Source organism: Drosophila gunungcola, chromosome 3R (genome assembly GCF_025200985.1).
Source record: "Drosophila gunungcola strain Sukarami chromosome 3R, Dgunungcola_SK_2, whole genome shotgun sequence".
Taxonomy (NCBI): domain Eukaryota; kingdom Metazoa; phylum Arthropoda; class Insecta; order Diptera; family Drosophilidae; genus Drosophila; species Drosophila gunungcola.
Window position 1 is genome coordinate 18,539,424 of NC_069139.1, and position 21,264 is coordinate 18,560,687.

Below are 21,264 nucleotides of genomic sequence, written 5' to 3' on the forward strand. Positions count from 1 at the left end.
AGCTAAGTCTATGGATTTTATCATCATCAAAATATTATGGAAACGGAAGTTATTACTTTTTTGAGTGTAGAAGAGTGTTTGATGTCTGTTTTTTTTCATTTTCGTAGGACAACGCAAAATCTGGCTGTCTGAGTTTCTAGCCTGTTTTGATTAACATAAAGCGAATAATAGACATCGACTGCCAACAACGTGAACAAATTTGATTTCACGATCTTGCACTATTTACCCAAAGAAGTCAACCAACACCTGCAACTTTGGCAACAACAAGCGGCTTTTGGTAATTTTGACAGCTAAAGATGCATTTTCGCCTCGTTTCTGCTGCTGCCAATGATGTGTTGCAATATTGCACATCTCAATTACAAATGAGGCTTACCATAGATTGAATAAATACTCCATAGCTTCTATACAACGTTTTCTGGACCAATCAGTTGCAAATTTCCGAATCAGTTTTTGTCTACTTATATCAGTTTCTCTCTCAAAACGATGAGAAGTAATAGTCAAAAGATGGAATGTCATACATCGCTGAATTTGTCAATAAATTGCCAATCAAATGGCATTCGCAGTTAAAATTATTTCAGTTTTTCAAATTTTTGAAAATTATTATGATGTACCCCCTTATAAAAAATGCTAAAATTGGTAAAAAAAAATAATTTCTTTAAAACAACGATTTTTAAAAATGTGTTTTTGCATCAAAACAAAATTCATTCCTCTAAACCGATTGTGGATAGGTAGTATGGGTCACCAGCTTTACAAAACAGTCACTATTATGACTATACGTCTAATTTTGTCCAAATTACAACAAAAATACCCTTTCGGATTTTATTTTTTGACATGTCTCCAAGAACCTAAAAAAACACCTAAAAAATCAGTTTTCTATCAGAACGATGAGAACTAATAGTCAAAAGAATTCGTCATTAATTTTCCAATCAAATGGCAATCGCAGTTAAAAATTTTTAAGTTTTTCAAATTTTTTAATAAATAATGATGTACCTTCTTATCAAAAAGCTAAAATTAATCATAAAATAAGTTTTAGTTTTTAGTCTTTTCTTCTTGCATGGCTTAAATTTTGTTCAATCTCTGTATTTTGCTCCATCAGAAATGGAAATCGTTCTGCCTTTACCTTGGGTCCGTCATATGACTCACTTGGCAGACCTGCTGACCCACCATCGCCGCGGTGGTTTCGACTGTCCAGGTGTTCAATTAAGCACTGACGTTGACCTTAATACTCGGGCCGCTGGAAACGGATTGAAAAAGTGCCAGAATTTCTGACAAATTGTCGCCGAATGTGCGCAGAAATCAAGTTTATGGTCAATGGATGGCGAAAAAAAATAAAAAAAACAAACAGTACAGTACAGTAGTATGGATGTCAACGAAAATTCTGTATGGCCGCTTAGAAAGTAGCTGGCATTAAAATGCCAAGAAAATGCCGATGCCAATGCTGAGGTGCTAAAATATGCATTAAAATGGCTGATGAAGCGGCTTGTTCGCTGGCAGGATTACCAAATATTTGCGGCTGCCAAAAGTCAAAAGAAATCAATCAAAATGCCACAATCAACGACGACCACCGCAAGGCGCCAAAAGGCAACAAAAGAAGTCAGGGCGAGAGGCCGACGGAAGCGACAGTCTGACGTGTGCCCAAGACGCTTAGTGGCTGCCTCTGCTGCTGCTGCTGCTGCAAGCCTGGCTCTTTTTCTCCTTTTTTTATTTCTTTTCTTTGCAACTGCAGCATCCAGCGGCAGACGGACGGCCCCATGTCTCTAAGTGGACAACAAAACGCCTCCAACACTTTTGGGGCGCGAAAAATGTGTTTGCCAAGCCAAGTCGGAGTTGGAGTCGGAGTTGCAGTTTCCCTGGCCAAGTGTTTGCGATTCGAGCCAAAAGAGTGCTTGGCTGAATGCCTAATGCCGCTTAAAATTGCAGTTGCACTTGCAGGGGCGGGCACGGGCATCCAGGAACACCGGTGTGTTCGCAAGTGTACATAAAAATAAAATAAATAAGCCCGCGCTGATCTTCATTTGTTGTTGTCGCCCAGTTGACATCGCCTTTGGCATGGCATCGTCATCGTCATCGTCATCGTCATCATCTCCATCTTCCTGACATATATTTGCATAGTTTTGTCGAGAACAAAATGGCAGCAGCGAAACAAAAAGAAATTCATTGACAAGTGTCAGTCAGGGACATCGTGCCAGGCAAATTTGCATGTGGTCGCATCTCACGCTTCAGACACAGCCCAAAATAAAAAAAAAAACACAAAATAACAAATTCGGGAAAAAAACAGGAGATTCCAAGGCTACCGACATTTTAGGTACACTTCTTAAGTGCCAATTTAAACAATTTTATTTAATTTTTTTTTATATATATTATTTATTTACTTATATCTAATTCGTTTTCTAGAAAATTGAATAGCAAAAACTTTAATGGAGCTCTATTGGTATTTTTGTTAAACCCTATATAAAGTGATATCCTTAATTTAGACTTAGAAACTTATTTTAAAAGAACAATCAAAATAAGCGAAATAATTTTTGAGAGTAAGCCTTCTGATAATTTTTGTAAGTATAACATGTTGCAACAATTCCTATGTTTATTGCAGGTGACTTGCACTGTATTTTGCAAAAACTAACAATTGTTAAATTTTAAAGGACCGGATATTAAAAAAGGCACATAATACGCTTGTACAATCAAATACCTTCTTCAAGGGTATAAACAGAAAGCAAAGATCCGACATGGCTTATATATTGTGGTGAAATTGTTGTTGCCGTTTCCTTGTCTTTATTTTTAACGTCTTGTGTTTTGTGTTTTGTGTGTCGATCTCGAGCGCACCTTTATGGTCTATTATACTAACGGGAATGCCCCGAGAGCAACGACAATAATAACCAAATTGATTGAAATATGCGATATCATGGTAACCGCAACTCAAACGGAAATGCTCTGGCCGCTCTGGCCGCTCCCTCCCCCTCCCTCTTACCCATCCACTCCCTCGTACCGCTCGCAATTGTGTGGTAGCGCATTAAATGTCGATTTCGTTTTGCACCCGCGGCCCAGATACGCAGCCAGCGATACGAGAAGTACGCAGTGGTGCAGTGGTGCTTTATTGGAGGCTCGGTGGTGCTGGGTCACTGCCAATGCCACGCAGAGGGGTGCGGCCCCGAAATCCCAGCGATGACGCCCACCCAGCCAGTGGGCAATCTTGGACGGCTTTCCCGCCGCTCTTCGGTTGCCGAAGAGTGCTGAATGCCGAATGGCCCGATACCGATAGCCATGTTAATGTGCCTTAAATAAATCATTAGCGCATTGTTTGGGGCAATAAGGAGCAATGGGGTCTGTGGCCAATTGGACTGCAAGTGTTCGGCCAGGCGTTAAGCACCAAATGGGCCAAAAACGGGACATGGAATTGCTGCCTAGAAAGGGGAAGTGAATGGAGCTATTAGCTGGAAGTTGGTTAACCGATGCGATCTTCCTTTGGTCAAGTAGACACGCGTTCGAAGCCAAATTCTGCCAAATGGCAGTTGCCAACTGGCAACACACGCGCCTAATTAGCATGCAGCAAGCTAAACACAAGGTGCAACCTCATCTCAGACGATCTCATACAAAAAAAACCTTGCTTTTCTGGCCAAATGCTGTTCAAAAATGTAAGACTCGACCGTAATGACAACTCTTTGGCTCGTGTGCGTTCGTCTGGCGATTTTTATTGACTTTTCATTGACTGCCGACAGAGCCACAAAAAAACCAAGGCAGAATTCTTTTTGAGTTCGCCGTTTGTTTTTGGGCGTTCGAGTAATTAAAACGCTGTAAAAACTGGCAAAATGTGTTAACCAGTTTAGGCCGATTTTAGTCTTTTTCTACACCCTTGGCATGCGTTACAATTCACAATTTTTTGTCTCTCGGTCCCCCCGCCCCAGGTGATGCAATGCATTTAAGTGTCCCCACAGAGTTTAATTTTTATGGCATATGTATATATATCTTGCTTTTGAGTGCAGTCTAATAGATACTTTCCATTCGGCACATGCAAATGTATGATTTCCTGTCGAAGCCAAACGGCCATAAATAGACAATTTGGCGCTCTGGCCGCTTAACGCCAACAACATCATCGGGAAACGGGCTCGAGTCGAATCGAATCGATTTTCGTGCACTTAACACCAACAGCTCTTTAAACCGCAACGAGCTGGTTTACCCTTAAAGGTTTTTTTTTTGTGCAACAATTTGGCCAAAAATGTTTTCAATCAGAAACGAGGCGTTAAGTGCCGGGGGATGGTCTCGCCACTACAGTACTCACCAGCAATCAAGGCCAGCTCCCAGCTAGAGCCAGAGTCAGAGCCAGAGCCACAGCATCATTATCAGCCGCCGTGCTGATTATCAACATGTGCACTGACTGCTCGACAGCGCCGCATGTGCTTTTGCCCTCGATCCATAGATCAAGATCATAAATAGCAATAAGCCGGCCAGACAATGTCTGCTAACTGTTTCAGGCAATCAATCAATCCATCTGCCGCTGCCGCTGCAACTTCAGCTTCAGTTTCAGCTTCGCCAGTCTGTTACTCCTGCCCGTTTGGAAAGTTCATTCAGTTGCGCTTCAGTTTTTCCTTCTTGCGGGGGGGGGGGGGGGGGGGGGAAAGGGTATCTTGGAATAGCCTGGACGAGGCTTACAGGGTACCAGCCAGTTGATTGCGGCAAGTGCTGGTCTCAAAACGTGATCGATTGATTTGCGCGATCGCTGCTAGAGCCACGGCAAACTGCAAATGGCAAACGGCAAGCTGCAAACTGCAAACGGCAAGTTCAACGAGCCCGATTGACTGACTGACTGACTGACTGCTGACTAGATAATTGTGGCGTTCTGCGGCTGATGCCACTTTTTGCACTAAACAGCTTGGGCAGACCGCATAGCTGCATTCCAGATCCAGCCCGGGATCTGTGGGCCAAGCTGGCTGGCAATCTGTCAGGCTGACAGTTGGCCCAGTCGCGCAGCTCTGTCGGCTTCGATGATTGATGATTGTTGAAACGCGAACGAAATTATGATTAAATAAGTAATTGTAGTTAAGCAAAAAGCAGCAGCATCAGCAGCAGCGATGAAGACCACGATCAGCAAAATGCTAAGCGGCATGGCTTCTTTTTGTTTTGTTTTGGCTTTGGCTTTGGCCAAGTGCAGTTAGCCGGCAGCATCGTTGATCATGGCTTGGCTCAATTGGCTGGGCATTGGCGAAACGTCAATGTCAAAGTCGGAGAGCCAAATTTCTTGGACACAGATGACAAGGTCTAGTTCAAAGCCAGCTAGGTGGTCGTCGTTCGCTGTTGTTCCTCCTCGCTTGGCTAAGGTCAAAAGCCAGAAAGCCGAAAAGCCAATCACAAACTGGGCCACACACACCGTACATAAAAGCGTGAAATGTTGGCGCAGACCAGCTTCAACTTAGCACTCGTAATAAATTCAAAAGCGTTCGGCAATTAAATCGTAAATTTTTACAACTACAAATTTACAGTTATTAAAAACATAATTTGTTGTTGTTGTCCGCCGTTATTAATTACTACAACAGTCGGGTGTCACGCTGTAAAACAACAGGTGGGCAGACGGGAAGGCGGGCAGGCGGGGAATCAGCCCAAACGAAAGACTTAGGCAACGAACTTGAGTTCAATCAACATTTTCAATTAAAATGCATTTGTTGTTGCCAAGCTGCTGCTGCTGCTCCTGCCGCATGGCAAGTCATGGGTGTAGTGGCACGTTTTTGTGCACATTATACTACGGCCAGGTGCGAGGGTCGCCGCACAAGTTGATGAAAAGTCCCCGCTTGATTGAACAGATTTTAATCGAGCCACCCACCCACCTTCGTTTCCCATGGAGATGGAGCACGTGTGCCGGCCAGGTTTTTGTTTTTTAAATTTCCGAATGCCACGCTCGACTCTCGGCCCTGCTGCTAATCGTCCATATTTGCCAATGTCGTTCGATCGCCTGCTCGCTGGCTAAACTTAGCCATTTGGCCGATCGATGCTTATCGCCAAATGTGTTGAGTGTGCACTGGCATAACAAAAAGCATAACAAAGCCAAACACCAAACCGAACAGATGAAGCAAAAAATTAATTAGAACAAAATGCACAACGAAAAGATATTTACAAACAATGGGCGTGTCGCGTCGGGGGAAAAACAAAAACAAAATCAAAAACCAAAAACATTTGCAGATCGTATTTGTTTTTGGCCGAGACAACAATTGGCCAACAATTTGTGGCAGTCCGCAAGTCACAATTGCAGCCGCAATAGCAGCCACAATGGCAGGGCTATCGCGATTTGTGTTCCTATGAATTATTTGCTAAATTGGCTGGCCAGCAATTGACGAAAAGGTTTTCCATCTGCACGGACGAACCGGTTTCATAGCGCACACACACACATACTGGATCGACGGCGGACAGTTTGCAACTAATTAGGCGTGGTGGCTTTTAATCAAAACGATTAAAATGCTTTCGGACAATATTTTTCCACGCCTAATCAAAAACTTTATGCCATTTTCAGTCTGACAGCTGCAGCGGCCTGCAGAGTGGGTCCCAGTGAATCTGGACTCGGAAATGGTTGGTCGCCGAGGGGGCTTGGGCGCGGATGGGGGCGGGGCGTGGCCATATCAAATTGTGGTACAATTTATTAAAAACGAAATATGTGTGAGCCGGGCTAAGTCGGGCCAAGTCGACTCGGGCAGCCCGCAGACGATAACAAGTTGTCGAACCAGATGTCAAAGCGATTTGCAAATATTTGACAAGCGCAAAACACCAAAACAACAAAAAGAAGCCAACGGGTTTGCGGAAGATCGCGCGATCTCTAATAAAAAAGGGGGCCTAACATGGAGATACGGGAATTATTGGCGGGAAGATGAGCTTAAGCTGAATGAAAAGTTTAGTTTCTGGAATTCGTAGGCAACAACCAATGTTTCCTAAACAAATGCTCAAACGCTTTTGTTAAGGCAGGCTTATTAAGGCGAAACAGGAACATATCTGCAAGAAAAGTTTAATGTCACATTAAAAAAGTTTGACATTAAGGTCGCCAATATTTATTAATCAAAATTCGTCTGAAATAATTAAACGGTACTAAGAATCTTATGAATACAATTAAATATCTCTCAGAGATTTTCAATGAAGAAAAAAAGTAAAAAAATATATTACTCGAACAATGAAATAAAATATCTTATGCTAATGCCAATAAAGACATAAAATAAATTCCCATCCGAATACGCATGTTCCAACACGTGGGCCATTAAGATCGGAATCCCAACGTTGAATGCATTTTCGAACGCTTATCGGGGCTCCACAATCTTTTCCGAGGGCCTCAATTTCGCAGAGGCAGCAGCAGCAGCAGCATCAGCGTCAAAATAATAATAACATAAAACTTTATTTTATTTTTATTTTCAATTTAATTTTATTGAAAATCATCGCGAAACAAAATCGAACGAAAGGGCAAAGCGCGAAACAAAAAGAAAACCGTATTAAATATCCAGTCGCGTGGCCGGAGAGGGGCTCTAAAAAAAATAAAACGAAAAGAAATTTTAATACAACAAGCGACTGCAGCGGCAGCACCAGTATCAGCGCACGCATTAAAACCGCAAAAGCCTCCCCCTGTCACTCAGCTTCACGGCCATTGCCATCGGCTGGAAACGGAGATGGAGATCCAACTGGGACTGCAGTTGGAGCCCGGCTCTGGCCACTTTTCGGCCATTGTCAGCTCCGAAAAATCTGATAAGTCGCATTATAAGAACATAAAAACACCCAAAACTGAAAACCAAAAACCAAAAACCCGAAAACAAAACAAACCCAAAAACGAAACATGCACGAGGGAGAGAAAATAATTTCGGTCGAGTAGCGATCCCACACGGAGCAGGGTGAAGGGGGCGGAAGGGGAGCAGGGCGGGGCAGCAGGATCCCCGGCATCAACAACTGCAGCAACAACAAGGCCAAGCCAAAATATGCAACATGCATGTTATTGCGGCCCCGCTTGTTGTTGCTGCTGTGGTCGCCAATGCAACTTGAAGGGGGAAAATGCATCCAGTCGTATTCTCGGCACGCCGAGATCTGTATATCCTTGAATTAACCTATAGAACATGATATTATTGTATAAAACTATCATGCTAAATTTATCTTAAATATAAATTATTTAAAATTGTTAAAAATGCTTAGATAATAGCTTATATGATGGATATCTGTAAATTCTTAAATGTACCAAAAGCACATTTGCACATTTAATTGTTTTAAATTTTAAAATTGTTAAAGTTATATGTTGGTTTTAAGCTTATTTAAGAGATTTGTATTTTCTATATTCACCCATAGCAATTTTTTTTAATATAAGATTGAGCATAATTTATAACATTAATCGTCAATATATTTGTACATTATATTTTCAAGCTATAAATGAAGCTGATAATTCCTTTTGCCAGGGTATTCGAAGGCAAAAAGACACAAAAAAGGCGACAACGAAGCGAAAATATTTGGGGGCCTTGCAACGAAATGAAGTTGCAACAAGATACTTTACTTTACTTAAGGGCAAGTAGATGCACAACTGATACACGGACATGGGAGAGACTTGATTTCGGCCCCACTCCACGTTTAATTTCTTGTGCAAACTTCGGGCCACTTGATGTGGGGCGTGTTAAGGCGGCATTGCATGCAGCATCTCGTCCCGTCTTTCTTGGCCAGCATCTGCCCTCATTTGGCCAACATCGCTGGCGAGGACATGGGAGATGGGAGATGGGCGATGGATGGGGGATGGGGATGTGATCTGGACAACTGAGGCGGGGTATTGGCATTGTTTTTACGGCCTCATTGGAGTCGTTAAGCTGCGTTACGTGCGCATCATTTTGAGGTGTTCAATTAAAGTTTTGTAGTGCCCGGCTCGTGCTTGCTCTGTGCTTTGCTTTTAATTACTTCAGCTCTGGTTTGCGATGGGATCAGATCGAGTGGTGGATGTGGATGTGGATGGGATGCAGCATCCATCCATCTCGGCCTGGTGTGGCAATCAAGGCCCGGCCTGGGCTACAGTGCCGACAAAAAAATTTAATTGTAAATAACAATTCCGACAAGTACGGACAGCGAGGAAACACTCTGCCAGGGGGGTCCCAGAAATAAATACTTTCGGGTATATGGGCTGCAACATGTTTTACTCTCCATAAATCAGAGTAATGAATGCCCCAATATACGAGTGTAAAAAGTGAGGGTATAACAATTTCGATGGTTTCGTATACCACTCCACTTTGATTCTCATTTTGTGGCTCATTCACTTGACTCTTCGCCTATTTATAGCCGATTTCGTTTGGTGAAACTGTAAAGCGCCTTTGGCCTTGCCAACTGATTGATGGCGTCGACATAGCATCGTATTTGTTAGATTTGTTTTCGGCTTATTTATTATTACGCGTACCCCGCCAGTTGCTTTGATCGCGCGGCATCGTGGAGCAGGATGATGGGGCAGTTTGAGTGCATTTTCCAATCGCCGCTCGGCATTTCGCGGCCGAATGTTTCGGGGGTCTATTATAGGCCTAATAAGCGCCCGAATGCGGAACCGCAAGCCTGCCCAAATTATTCGCCATCAGACTAATTACTTTGGCACTCGCTCGGCGGGCTTTCATCTCGAGTGGCATGCAACTTCAGGCCCCGCAGCCAAATGCAGTCAACACTTGGGACTGGATATGCGGCACTCTGTGGGTCAGATTGACCACTGGCCATGGAGATTTTTCCTCACTAGCCTGTGGAAAACCTACTTACTGCCGCGTTGGCACACAGAGTCAAAGCCACAAAAGGTGATGATGGGGTTGATGACTACGCGCGACTTTCCTTCTGACTCAACAACAACTGTACAAATAATCAAAAAATTTTTGGCGCATTTAATTTGATCGCCAGCACGTTTCGGTTTCGACCCATTCGGTTGCGACTTTAATTGAAAACGATTTTCGGGGCGCCGTTTCCAGAGCAGGGAGCTCCAAAAAAACTGACTGACTGACTGCAGCCAACTGACTCCAAATCCAAGTCGCAGTCCGAGGGTCCACTATTACCCAGTGTCAAAATCGGTGCACGTTTTCGAGCGGCTTTCACCCATTTCGGTGGGCGTTGGCAAGGGCAAGAGTCTCATTTCGCTGGGGGATTTTGCTGCGGCTTTCCGACTTGATGACCAACTCGATCCGGCATTAGATCGAGCAAATTATAATCGTATTTTGGGGTTGAGTTCGGCTCAATTACTGGCTAAATTAAGGGCAAAGCTGGGGCAAAAGTGTTTGACGATGGGCCAATAGCGCAGATTGATCATCATCATAAAAGTTAGTTAAGTTAAGAACTTGCCTATCGTGAAAATGAAATCCGATCTGCGTGGGCTATCATTTTTGGCCAAATTCCATTTCCTAATATTCAGTTTTGGTAAACTTTTTACGAGTAAGACCACCCATAAAAATCGGTGTGAAATCGGCTAAGTATTAAGCACGCGCCCCGTCCATAAACGCCGGCATCGCTGCCAACGTCTCAGCCAGCACTTGACCCAATGCATAGACAATAGATTTAATTTCCATTTGTCCGATCCGCAGTTTGGACCGCGATGCGGGTGTGGCGCATCTCCGGCCACGTTTTCTTTTTCGTTTTTGATCTGTGCGCCTCGATTAGGGCGACTCATCGCCAAACTCCGACAACAACGGCCACAAAGGGTAATAGTAGAAACAGAAATTGACTGATGCCAGCCCCGCCACCAAATCTGGACCTCTGTCGCTCCCAATGCCCGATGCCCGATGCCCTCCCATTAAATGCCCTTCCAATCCATTTCATGCTCTATAAAAAAGCACAAGTACTTATACAAAACTTTTGAAGATCAGAGAGTAAGTTGTAGTAATTGACAATTTAAATATTTGTATGTCTAAATTATTCCAAAAAGTCTTAATTTTTTAATTTTCTATTTTCTGTAAGTACAACTTTATTTTGATAAAAATTAAATAAAAAAGTATTTAAGGACATGGCCAACAACACATTATAAGTTGTAGAGGGGTTAGATAATTTCAAGAGAAAGAAAATGACACTCCCGAAGCTGTTAAAAAATTCTTTAAACAATGTACATTTGTAAAAGCTTTCCAAAATAAGATTTTATAATAATTGTATTCAACCAATTACCTTTATAAAGTACTACACTCAGAAAATAATATCTGATTGATTTTGGGACAAATTTCTTAATTTAGGGAGTGCTGCACTAAACATGGCCTTAAAGTTAAGCTAATTTTCTGAATGTACAAAATTAAATATAAACATCCTAAAATTGTTGTCATAATACGGTAAACGTAAAGGGTATAAAGACTTCGTTGTGCCGCGCCTGTCCTACATGAATTTGATGATTTTTCTTTTGTTTTCTGGTTACTTTTGATTCAGTTTTCGTTTTCATTTGGGGAGAGGTCAGCGTTTGGGGCGTATTGACCCGGCTTAAATGAAAAGCCATATTTCTGCGGATGCCTGGCCCCAGTTTCTGACGTGCGATCGATTGCGCCTGTCCAAACGCGGAGCCCTCGCAAATTTGTAGCTGTCCGTTGGCCCAGAGACTCAAGCTTCAGCTCCAAATCCAACTTCAGCTTCAGCTCCATTGGCAAGATTTCGGTTTTGGCCTGATTTCGTTTTTCGATTTTCGGGGTTAGGCAGCAGAAGTCATGCACTTGCCGCGGCCAACGTTCGATGAGAGCGAGCAGTTGGCCATTGCCATGGCCCGGAATCGGAATCGGAATTGTCTTCTAATTAAGTGCATTTCGTTTAATTAATTTAAACTAACTGTAAATTGAGAGTTTGACTGGGAGTTTTTGGGCGCGGTGGCGTCGTCTGCAATAGTTGACTATGGCTCCTTTTCGCTTCCAGAAGGTGGTGGTGGTTCAGGTAAGGAGGGCCCAGCATTTGAGCTTGTTAAGGCTGCCGACCGGGGACGACCAAGTTTATTAGTTCGTGCCTTCATTTCGTAATTACTTCAATTGATTCTGCACTGCTGATGGCAACGGGACTGCGACTGTGCTGCTCTTAGGACTCTTGGCCAGCGAATCGCAGGCCAAACTTCATTGCAGCTCTTTGCGCGCTTCGTTGCCTTTGATTGTAAATCAGTTTACTTTGCCATTTAGAAGCCTTTGTGTAGCTGTAGCTATAGCTGCTGGCTGTTCGCTGTTGGCTGACTAGCTGACTGGCTGGCTCTGTTGGTAGGTAGTTTGGTACAAAAGGTGAAATCACGATTTTCAAGTGCATCGCCATCGATACACAGCGACTCCGTCTCGCTTGGGCCGTTGCAAATTGTAACTCTAACTGTACAACAGGTTCAAAGTATCTCCTAACAGGTACGCCTGCCCCGAATAGGAGATCGGATTCGGGACTGCGACTGCGACTGTGGAGTCTTTAATTATCGCCCAACTATGCCAGCGATTCGCCCCCAGCTAAGCAAATAAACATAGCGTTGGGTAAAAAGTTAATTAGGCTTTCCTTATTTTCCCATTCGGCATTCCGGAAATCACTCAATTAGATCGCGGCCAGGCGAAAGGCCGCCAAACTGTGGCCATAAACCAGGGCCCGGCTCACGTGATAATAATCATGTGCGGAGTTTGATTTAATAAAGTAGCCCTGGCCAACTATAACCATAACTTCGGGGCCTTAATCGCGCCTAAACGACGGAGGAGGATCCTTCGCGTTGGGATCCAGATGGTCGGCGGTGGTCGACGGTGGTCGGCGGTGGTCGAGAGCGGGGTCAGGAGGCTTCAACACCTAGCTGGCTGACCCATGGCCAGCTAATTGACAGTATCGTGACTAAAATCAATTTGTTGTGAGCAGGCACAGCAACAAATTTCACAGAGGGGAAGCCTACAGCCAACTGCTCCCTCTATGAATGATTTACGATGCGTCGTTGCCGCGCTGACCCCGGAGTTCGACGTTGTTGAAACATCAAAAACACAGAAACGCAGAAACAAAGACCCCGGCGACCGACCATCAGCGACGCCCGCTCATAATCAGCAGCACATAAACAACATTTCGCCGACCGACCATCGACGATCGAAGATCGTCGGCGATTTCCTTGCAAAGAGTGGGAGAGATCCAAAGCCCCCCATTCCTATATCCCAAGCCTATACAGACATCGGCCAGACGAACATAATCAGCCGGACGGACAGTGGACAGTGGGCAGTGGGTGTCCAACTGAGAGCCAGCCGTCCGTCCCGAACCGATCAGCATCTTCAACATGATCATTACGTTTGTTTATTGGCGAAAATTTAGAAATTTATTGCTCATTCGTTACGACCCCGAAATGTGCGTTATGGCATTATCATTACGGCAAGCCAACTAGCTCTGTTCTCACACTTTGGGCCACTGACAGGTAAATAGCCATAACTAGCCACACAATTTCTCTCTTTGTTAAATGTGCATTTAGACAACATTATCGTCAATCAACGGGGTAGCTCTACGGGCCAGATTAAGCCGAATTTGGGGGGCACCGACACGTGAGGTTAACGTTTCCGCTGATTGCAGCCAAAAATAGACGCACAATTGTGGCCAGGGATCGTAAGTTAATTACCCCGAATCACCGATCAACACAATCAACATAATCGAATTTTATTTTTAACCAAAAGGTAGATTAATAAAACTTTATGGGTCAAGTGTTTTGGCTGCTTTGGCCAATTAGGCAGCCATAAAATCGGCCAAAAATATGCGCATACCTTAAAGCTAGACTTGATGGAACCATATGAATATGAATTGGGTGCACAGTTTGGACTAGACAAGTTTGAATACCGCACAAGTAGTGGACTTCCGTACTGGGCCCCATAAATCGGAGATCGAGCCGCCGCAATGACGTGATAAAGCCGCGTAATTAAAATATGAACAGCGTTCATCTGTTGGCCCAAACATGGCCTGGCGGTGGAGAAAATAAAACGCTGCTGCTCCATTTTAAATAAATGTTTTATGGCAACAGAAGGCGCACAGAGCACGAAGCACAGAGCATTAGCTCAAGTCGAGGCTCAAGGATAGAAAAGCGGCTCTCACGCGGATATAGTTTGTGTGTGTGCTGCCAAAAGGCCAACACATGGCCAAGATCCGAGGCTCGAGCTGAATGTGAAGCTGAATTTGAGGCTGAAGCTGCGGGAGCTAATAAATTTCACGTCGTCTGTTGCCATACTGCCAGTCTGCCAGCCTGCCTGCCGTTTGACGCTATTGATCGTTAAGTAAATTGTCTGCAATTATGCCAAAAGGGAAAATAATAGAAATTATAACGAAACGGCTCTGGCTCTGCTGGCTGTTGACTTTTCCATGGCGCTGCTGGGAAGTTGGCATCGCGTTTGGATTGGGATTTGGATTTGGATTCAAACTTGCATTTTGGCCTGTGACAGCCGCATTTGCGCATAAGTTGTGCCGCCTTATCGGGTCCGGAAAATGCTGGCGCTCATAATTCTCGCTTAGGTGGCAAATTGCTGGCAGTTGCCAATTGCATGTGGGTCAGGCCGCTCACGAATCGCTGGGCTCCAGACGTCCTCCGACATTTATATTTATGGCTCGTGCAGCGGCCGTTAATTGTTTCGCTCTTGATAAGTGAAATTTACCGACTGCCATTGCGATTGCGCTTGGAGCACTCTGTGGAAGTGAAGCCCGACCAGCCGACTGACTGACAACTGACGACTGACTGGCCAACTACGACTAACTGGGCCCGTGTCAGCCAACTTCTATCGCAATGTTACATCCGTGCGTGCTGTCAATTAACATGGCCAACAACCGAATCAATTAAGCACTGCGGCCCGGCGATGCTAATAATGGCCACGCCCCAAAACCAGAAGCCTGTCATAAGCCAACGGACGACAATCTGCATTCCGAGGGCGATTTCGACGACAGTAGTAGTCTGACCAAAAGCCAAACTATTTCAATCGATTTGATTGATGCTTGTTGCCGGCCAGCGGACAAACTGTTTAATTGGCGGCGGTGGAGAAGGCGACCGAATCTGCATTGTTGATTACATAAGCGCCGCTGGGTTGACAAATGTTTAGGCAGGACTCTGATCCTGTTTTCACACATTGTGCAACACGAATGGCCCACTGGTGAGTTGAGCGGTGTTTTCTTGGTCTTTCCTAAGCTTTTAGTTTGATTTATTTTTTGTTGCTTTTTCTGTCGACCGTAGTTGTTGCCCCGCCCGCGCATTGTCACTTTCCGCTGACTGTGTTCGATTTCAATTGGAAATCGCTGGTACGTGTAAAAATATTTGTGCAACTGACTGCGTTTTTCTTTTGGGCAGTTTCTGTGTCTGTAACTGTTACTGTTTCTGTTTCTGATTGCTGCCTTTGATGCATTTCAAATGAGTTGATTTATGGCAAGTTTTTGGCTGGCCGACTGTCTCACTGACTGACTGACTGACTGACTGACTGACTGAGTGACTGACTGACAGACTGCCATACCGACGGAATGACGGACCTCTGCTAACTGGCTGGCTTGTGGCTGTCGCAGAGCATGAATGAAGGCTTGTTGATGTTGTGACAGCTCCGAAAACTGGCCAGGCTCACAGACATGTTAAACTGCTTTAATTACTCCAGCCAGCATGTGTATATAGCTATCTACATATGTACACTGCTGATTTTTGGGCCATAGATTTATGAGAATTCATGCCGCACCCAGTTGCACTCGGAGTCATAGTCACATTTGCACATTTGCACATTTGCACAGTTTGCACAGTCACAGATACCTTTCGCGTTCCGTTCCACTTTTCGGCTAGCTGCCCTTAGCCAAAAGGAAAGTTTGAATGGGACACGATGGAACTTATCTTAACTGACCTGCGCAGAGTTTTATTTCGAACAGGGGAAAACAGCATTTGACGCCCACGCGAACACACGCCAAAAAAAAAAAAAAACAACTGGTCCACATGCTAACCTTAGCCTTCATTTCCCATTTCCCAGTTCCCATTTGCCCTGTTTTTCCTCCTCTCAAACATCTCTGGCTGCGGGTGGACTTTGATAAATTCCGCACAAACACACAAGTAATTTGAATAATGAAGCGGGGGCTTGGGCTGAGTTAGGGGGCATCAATCTGTCAACGCCGCGACGTCGCATTCTGTTGCATGCCCATGCGCATGCGAATGCGCACAGTTTGAGTTCGATGGGCTGCCTGCCACTGGCGGCCGGCCGCCAAAGAGCCAAAGATCCAAGGCATCGCGTGCCGCCAGTTTTGCTCCTGCTGCTCCTGCTACTCCCCCTCCTCCTGGCCTGGAAGCCAGATCCGCCAATCCGCACCACCACCACAGATCCGCAGCTCCGCCGCGTGGGTCGTCGCAGTCATCGTCGTCTATCAATTAAACAAAGCGGCGCGGCGGCGGCGGCAGCAGCATGAACATCAAATGCAAGGCCGGCTCGGCTACAGCTGCTGCCAGGTATGTACTAGTACTGGTACTAGAGTAGGACTCCAGACTCCAGACTCCAAACTCCAAACTGCAAGCTCGAGACCCCAGTCTCAAGATCCAACTGGACCCGATCCGTCCGGCCACCCAAAACGCTGCTCCAGTTGCCATTTGAGCAGCGCTTCCGCGCTCTCGGCCAAACCAACCAGTTTCGTTTCTGTTGTTTGTCGGCACTGCAAAAAACATTGCTAAACTTTTAACTTTATAAATGTTTAATCTGGAAATTCAATTAATTTTTAACAAATAAATTAACTTAAAATAAAAGTATGACATTGCTGATAATACTAATCAGCAATTTATGTTATTAATAATAATAAATTTTGTATGACCTTAATATTAAAAGTTTTTTTTTTCGGAATATTTGTAGATCAACTGAGTTATTAGAGAACAAATTATAGTTAAAGTTAAATTGAAAAATCATAATTCTCTTCCAATAACCTTAAAAAAAAATTAAGAATGCCCTTTTTTTTTGCCGCAAAAATAAATTTAAAGAATATTTGTATATCGACATCGTTATTATACAAAATACCTATTGTTCAAATAAAAATGAGAAAATTTACTTTAGTTCAATTAACTTAAAAAAATCTTACATCAAGTAACTTGTTTTAATCCTGCCTATATTGGTGGCCTTATATAACTTTAGAAAGCTTATTTTTCAAAATTTTATTGGTAAATGTACTTGTACTAATGTAATAAGCTTAAAATATATATTTTATATACTAGCCCCGAAGGAATTAGTGTAACTGACTGAACTAGCCAAGTATATTTATCCAAAAATATAAATGCAATTTTTTTTCCTAATGTGAGTTTAAGGAGCTTACTATTTATTTATTATTTTTTGACCAGATAAATTCGTTCTGCATTACAAAATGTATGCTTTACAGACTACTGTATTCACTTTTCCCGCAGTGCACTCGTTTTGTTTGACTTGGTTTGGTTTCGTTTCGTTTTGTGTGTTTCGCGGGTCTCGTGCAGGACAAACATGGAGCATTATTTAACGACACAATTCGTGCAACTCCCACGCATGCAAACGGCAACTCCAAACAAAACAAAGCCCCCCGAAAAAAGCGAGGCGAAAAGCAACAAAACTGAAAGCGAAAAATGCGAATTGAGGGTCTGAGGTCTGATGGCTGATGCCTGATGCCTGTTGGCTGTTGGCTGATGGCTGGGGCTCTTAACTGATGGCCCAGCGACCGAAATTGGCGCAAAAATGTCACCAGGCTGCACTCCCAGGCGATTTGGGTGGATCGGGGGAATCTCGCGCAGCCATCGATCATCGCCGGCTAAAATGTCAAATTGGTTTATCAGCCCACAGGAAAGGCGGCTTTAATGTCAGTTTAGCAATTTGACAAATGACTTGCGATAATAAAAATGCTAAAAATGTGGCACGTTACTGTGTGTGTGTGTTGCATGCGGCGATCTGTTGAAAGCCGAGCGTTCGATGAACCCTGGCCCAGAGTTTGGCCAGCACTATCGAGTGCAGCTAATCGGCGATAAAGCCACAGCTTGTTAGCTTGTTAGCTTGTTAAATCACATGTAAGCGTGGCTAAGTTCGAAGATTGACGATCGCACATCGCGGCCATCGCCGGACATTCATAAATGAGCAATCGCCGGTGTGTATCGCATTTCAGTGCAGTGCAGCAGTGCAGTAGTGCAGCAGTTCAGCAGCTCGAACAACTGCCACAAATTACACGCAGGCCGGCGACAAGGGGCATTAATAATTGGCCAACTAAATGCAATATCGAAGTCGTCTGGCAAGCCTTATCAATAAAACTGTTTTGCCAGCCACGCCCGCACACACGCACTCTCAGACATCCCCGCCTCCCCCTGCATTTCCCCCCTTCCCACAACATTTGCCTGCGATTCCGATTCAGATTCCGATTCCAGGATGACAAATTGCGCAAATCCATGAGATAGTTTTTGGCTCTTAGCATTTGCACGATCGCCCGGCCGTTGCATAATGTGCCGCTTAGATTTGTATCTGCTGCATGCGCCATGTTGTTGACTCAAAACGCTGTCAAAATGGCCAGCCAGAAATGATTCGTGCGATAAAGCGCCAAAAAAGACAACGGCAAACAAACAAATGCAGCCAGAGCTGCCAGTTTGCAAGTTTGGGAGTTTGGAAGTTTGGGGGCTTGGGCTGGGCCTGCTCCACTGACCGTTGGTCAGCCATGGACATTTAATAAACATTTTTGCACCATTTTTCAGTCGCCCAACTGGCTGCTGCTGCTGCTGCGACTGCCGCTGTCACTTCTGCTAATGACCATCGTTAGCTGTTCATCTGCGAGCGGGGTTATCAATTTATCAGGCCCGGCTCCACGGCAATTAGCCAGTCTAAGCGTCTAATTAAGTTGCGCCTGCACGACCAGATACAAGTGCTGATCGATGGCGCAGCTTTAGCACTTGCAGATGGATGAGCAGTCGCCGGAAAAGCGCAGATGGCGATAGCCGGGAACATGGCCATGCTCTTGGCCTGCTCGGCACCTGACTAAGCCATCGATCTGCCCCAGAAGCTCACATTTATTTTGATTTTGGTACCACTTAAATGTTGTTAGGGTTTTCATTCAGCTTCTTCATGAAGTAGGAATGGGTTTTGGGCCTTCTTTTTCTTAGAAAATACGATTTCTTATAAAGCGGGAAGTGGATTTTGCTAGAATATACGCTTATTCCGGCGTAGATATTTTGTATTATTTATTTGAAATTATTGTACAAAAGTATACAATCTTCACTCAGAAAGACACTGTCCAAATAACAATCAAGGGAAATATTAGCCAAGAAGGTAAATTATAAATTATTATACACAATATATATACAAGTAGAAAACAATAAGAATCACAGATTGTTGGCAGAAACTGGCCATCTATTCCCGAGTGTCCACCAACTGAAGTTCCCGGTAAAGCTGCTCAAAGAAGCGGCACTCCTGCTCCGAAAGTGTCAGCACCAGCGTGTCCATCTCGACATCAGGAAGTGATGCTATGAATTCCGAGTCCTCTGTGGGGGCGAAGGTCAGTCGACCAGAATCAGCGGAAGGAGGATGAAAGTCCGTCCTGAAGTCGCGTCTGCACAGTGGACATCGCGAGTCCCGAACCAGTTCCAAGTATTTGCCAAAACATTCGGCGCAAAAGGAATGTCCGCAGGATATGCGGCATGGAAAGCGCTGCTCATCTAAACAGAATATGCACGGGTTAGCGGTCATGGTCACAGAATTGCAATTGGAATAGTGTATTTCGCGTACTAGCTGCACTTGTATCTCGGTTTTTTTTTGTTCGACAGGCTTTCAACTACAAAATATAGGGCTCGCTTCGTAAGTGAACTGAATTATTTCTTTAAAAAAAATCAGCTGTCTTAAATGAAAACTCTTGGGTTGCTGAGATTTTTTCTTACTTGAGACTTTTAACTTATTTAGGGTTGTCGGTTGCTCTTTATAATTACAATCAAAGACTAGAGTTGTCAGGAGCTCGTGATGCGATAACTGACTTAATGCCGACGACATGTATCGATAATATTGTTAGCCAAGGCAAAAGCAACACCTCACCACTTCATCCCAGCTGCACCCATTTGTTGATGAAGTTCTCATTGAGATCGTGTTCGGATCGCCGCAGACCGTTCCCAGGCAGCTCTTTTGCATAATTCCATTTAATCTCGGCCAGAGTTGAGGGCAATTTTCAATTTGCCTTGCCGACGACGCTCCTGTGGCTGTTATTGTTAATACTTAATACTGGCATTGCCATTGTTGTTGCCGTGCGGCCGTTGCTCTGTGTTGTTGCCATTCAAATTGCATTCAAATCAATTACATTCGAACTAAACATAATTCATGTGGTATGGGTTAATACAACAAATTACAACTGACATTTAAGCAGAAACATGAAACGGACAATTTAACATGAGCGCGGCAAAAAGGGGGAAGCCAGGCCAGAAAAGAGATATATAAAGGCGAGCTCCACAAAGGCAACTTCTGGGGCTTACTGGGGCCGACTGCGACTGGCGGGCATCATATGCAGCCGAAAACAGGCCAAAAAGATACGAAAAACTGAATTCAACTTGAGCTCAAGTTGGCCCAGCCGCAGTCAGCAATCAAGGCAGAGTGACCTTCAGTATCCGTAAAATGAAAATAAACAAAAAGACAGAAAAGGCACGAAAAAAGTGCAGCCCCACACACAGGCGAAACAACAATAAAATTCTTTTCTCACGATTGTTGACTTTAACACTTGCCGGGAAAAAATGGTCAAAAAACGACGTAAACATTTCGAGTGTGAGTTGCTTACACTTAAAGGAAATAACTTGAAAGTTTATAATTGAAAATAAGGAAATGCAAATGTTCAAAGGTTTTTAGGCTTCAGATGATTTAATTAAACCATCAATCCAAACTTGGGATTTTTATGTCATCCATATTTTTATTTTATTTATTAAAACGAAAAACAGTAGAGAGGACTTACAAATATAATCTAGGCGACCTATTTCTGTGAATTTTAATTGAATCACTAAGGCTTCAGATGATTTAATTAAACCATCAATCCAAACTTGGGATTTTTATGTCATCCATATTTTTATTTTATTTATTAAAACGAAAAACAGTAGAGAGGACTTACAAATATAATCTAGGCGACCTATTTCTGTGAATTTTAATTGAATCACTAATATATCTTTGGTCGAACTTATACAAAGATTACTTATTTATTTAACTATGATCTTTTGTTACAATTTTTCTGAGTGTACAGGTACTCACCGGACAATGAAAATGAGCTACTGCTACTGGGAAGTGGCTTGCTGATCTGGCGACAAATTTGCAGGCGGCGATCTTCAGGCGGAAGACGTTGAACTGCTCCACATGCATTTCAATGGAAGCGCAATCGAAGTGGAGATAAATGTTCTGGGCAGCTTTTGTTTTACTT

The 21,264-nt window shown here is 43.9% G+C and overlaps 1 protein-coding gene across 1 annotated transcript; it reads right to left on the bottom strand.

Moving 5' to 3' along the window:
- Positions 1–19,068: 19,068 nt before the first annotated feature.
- On the bottom strand, positions 19,069–19,703 carry LOC128262856 (E3 ubiquitin-protein ligase TRIM39). The gene has a single exon (XM_052997412.1). The coding sequence runs from the start codon at positions 19,566–19,568 to the stop codon at positions 19,233–19,235; it is 336 nt and encodes a 111-aa protein (XP_052853372.1). The 5' UTR covers positions 19,569–19,703; the 3' UTR covers positions 19,069–19,232.
- Between the last annotated feature and the right edge of the window lie 1,561 nt (positions 19,704–21,264).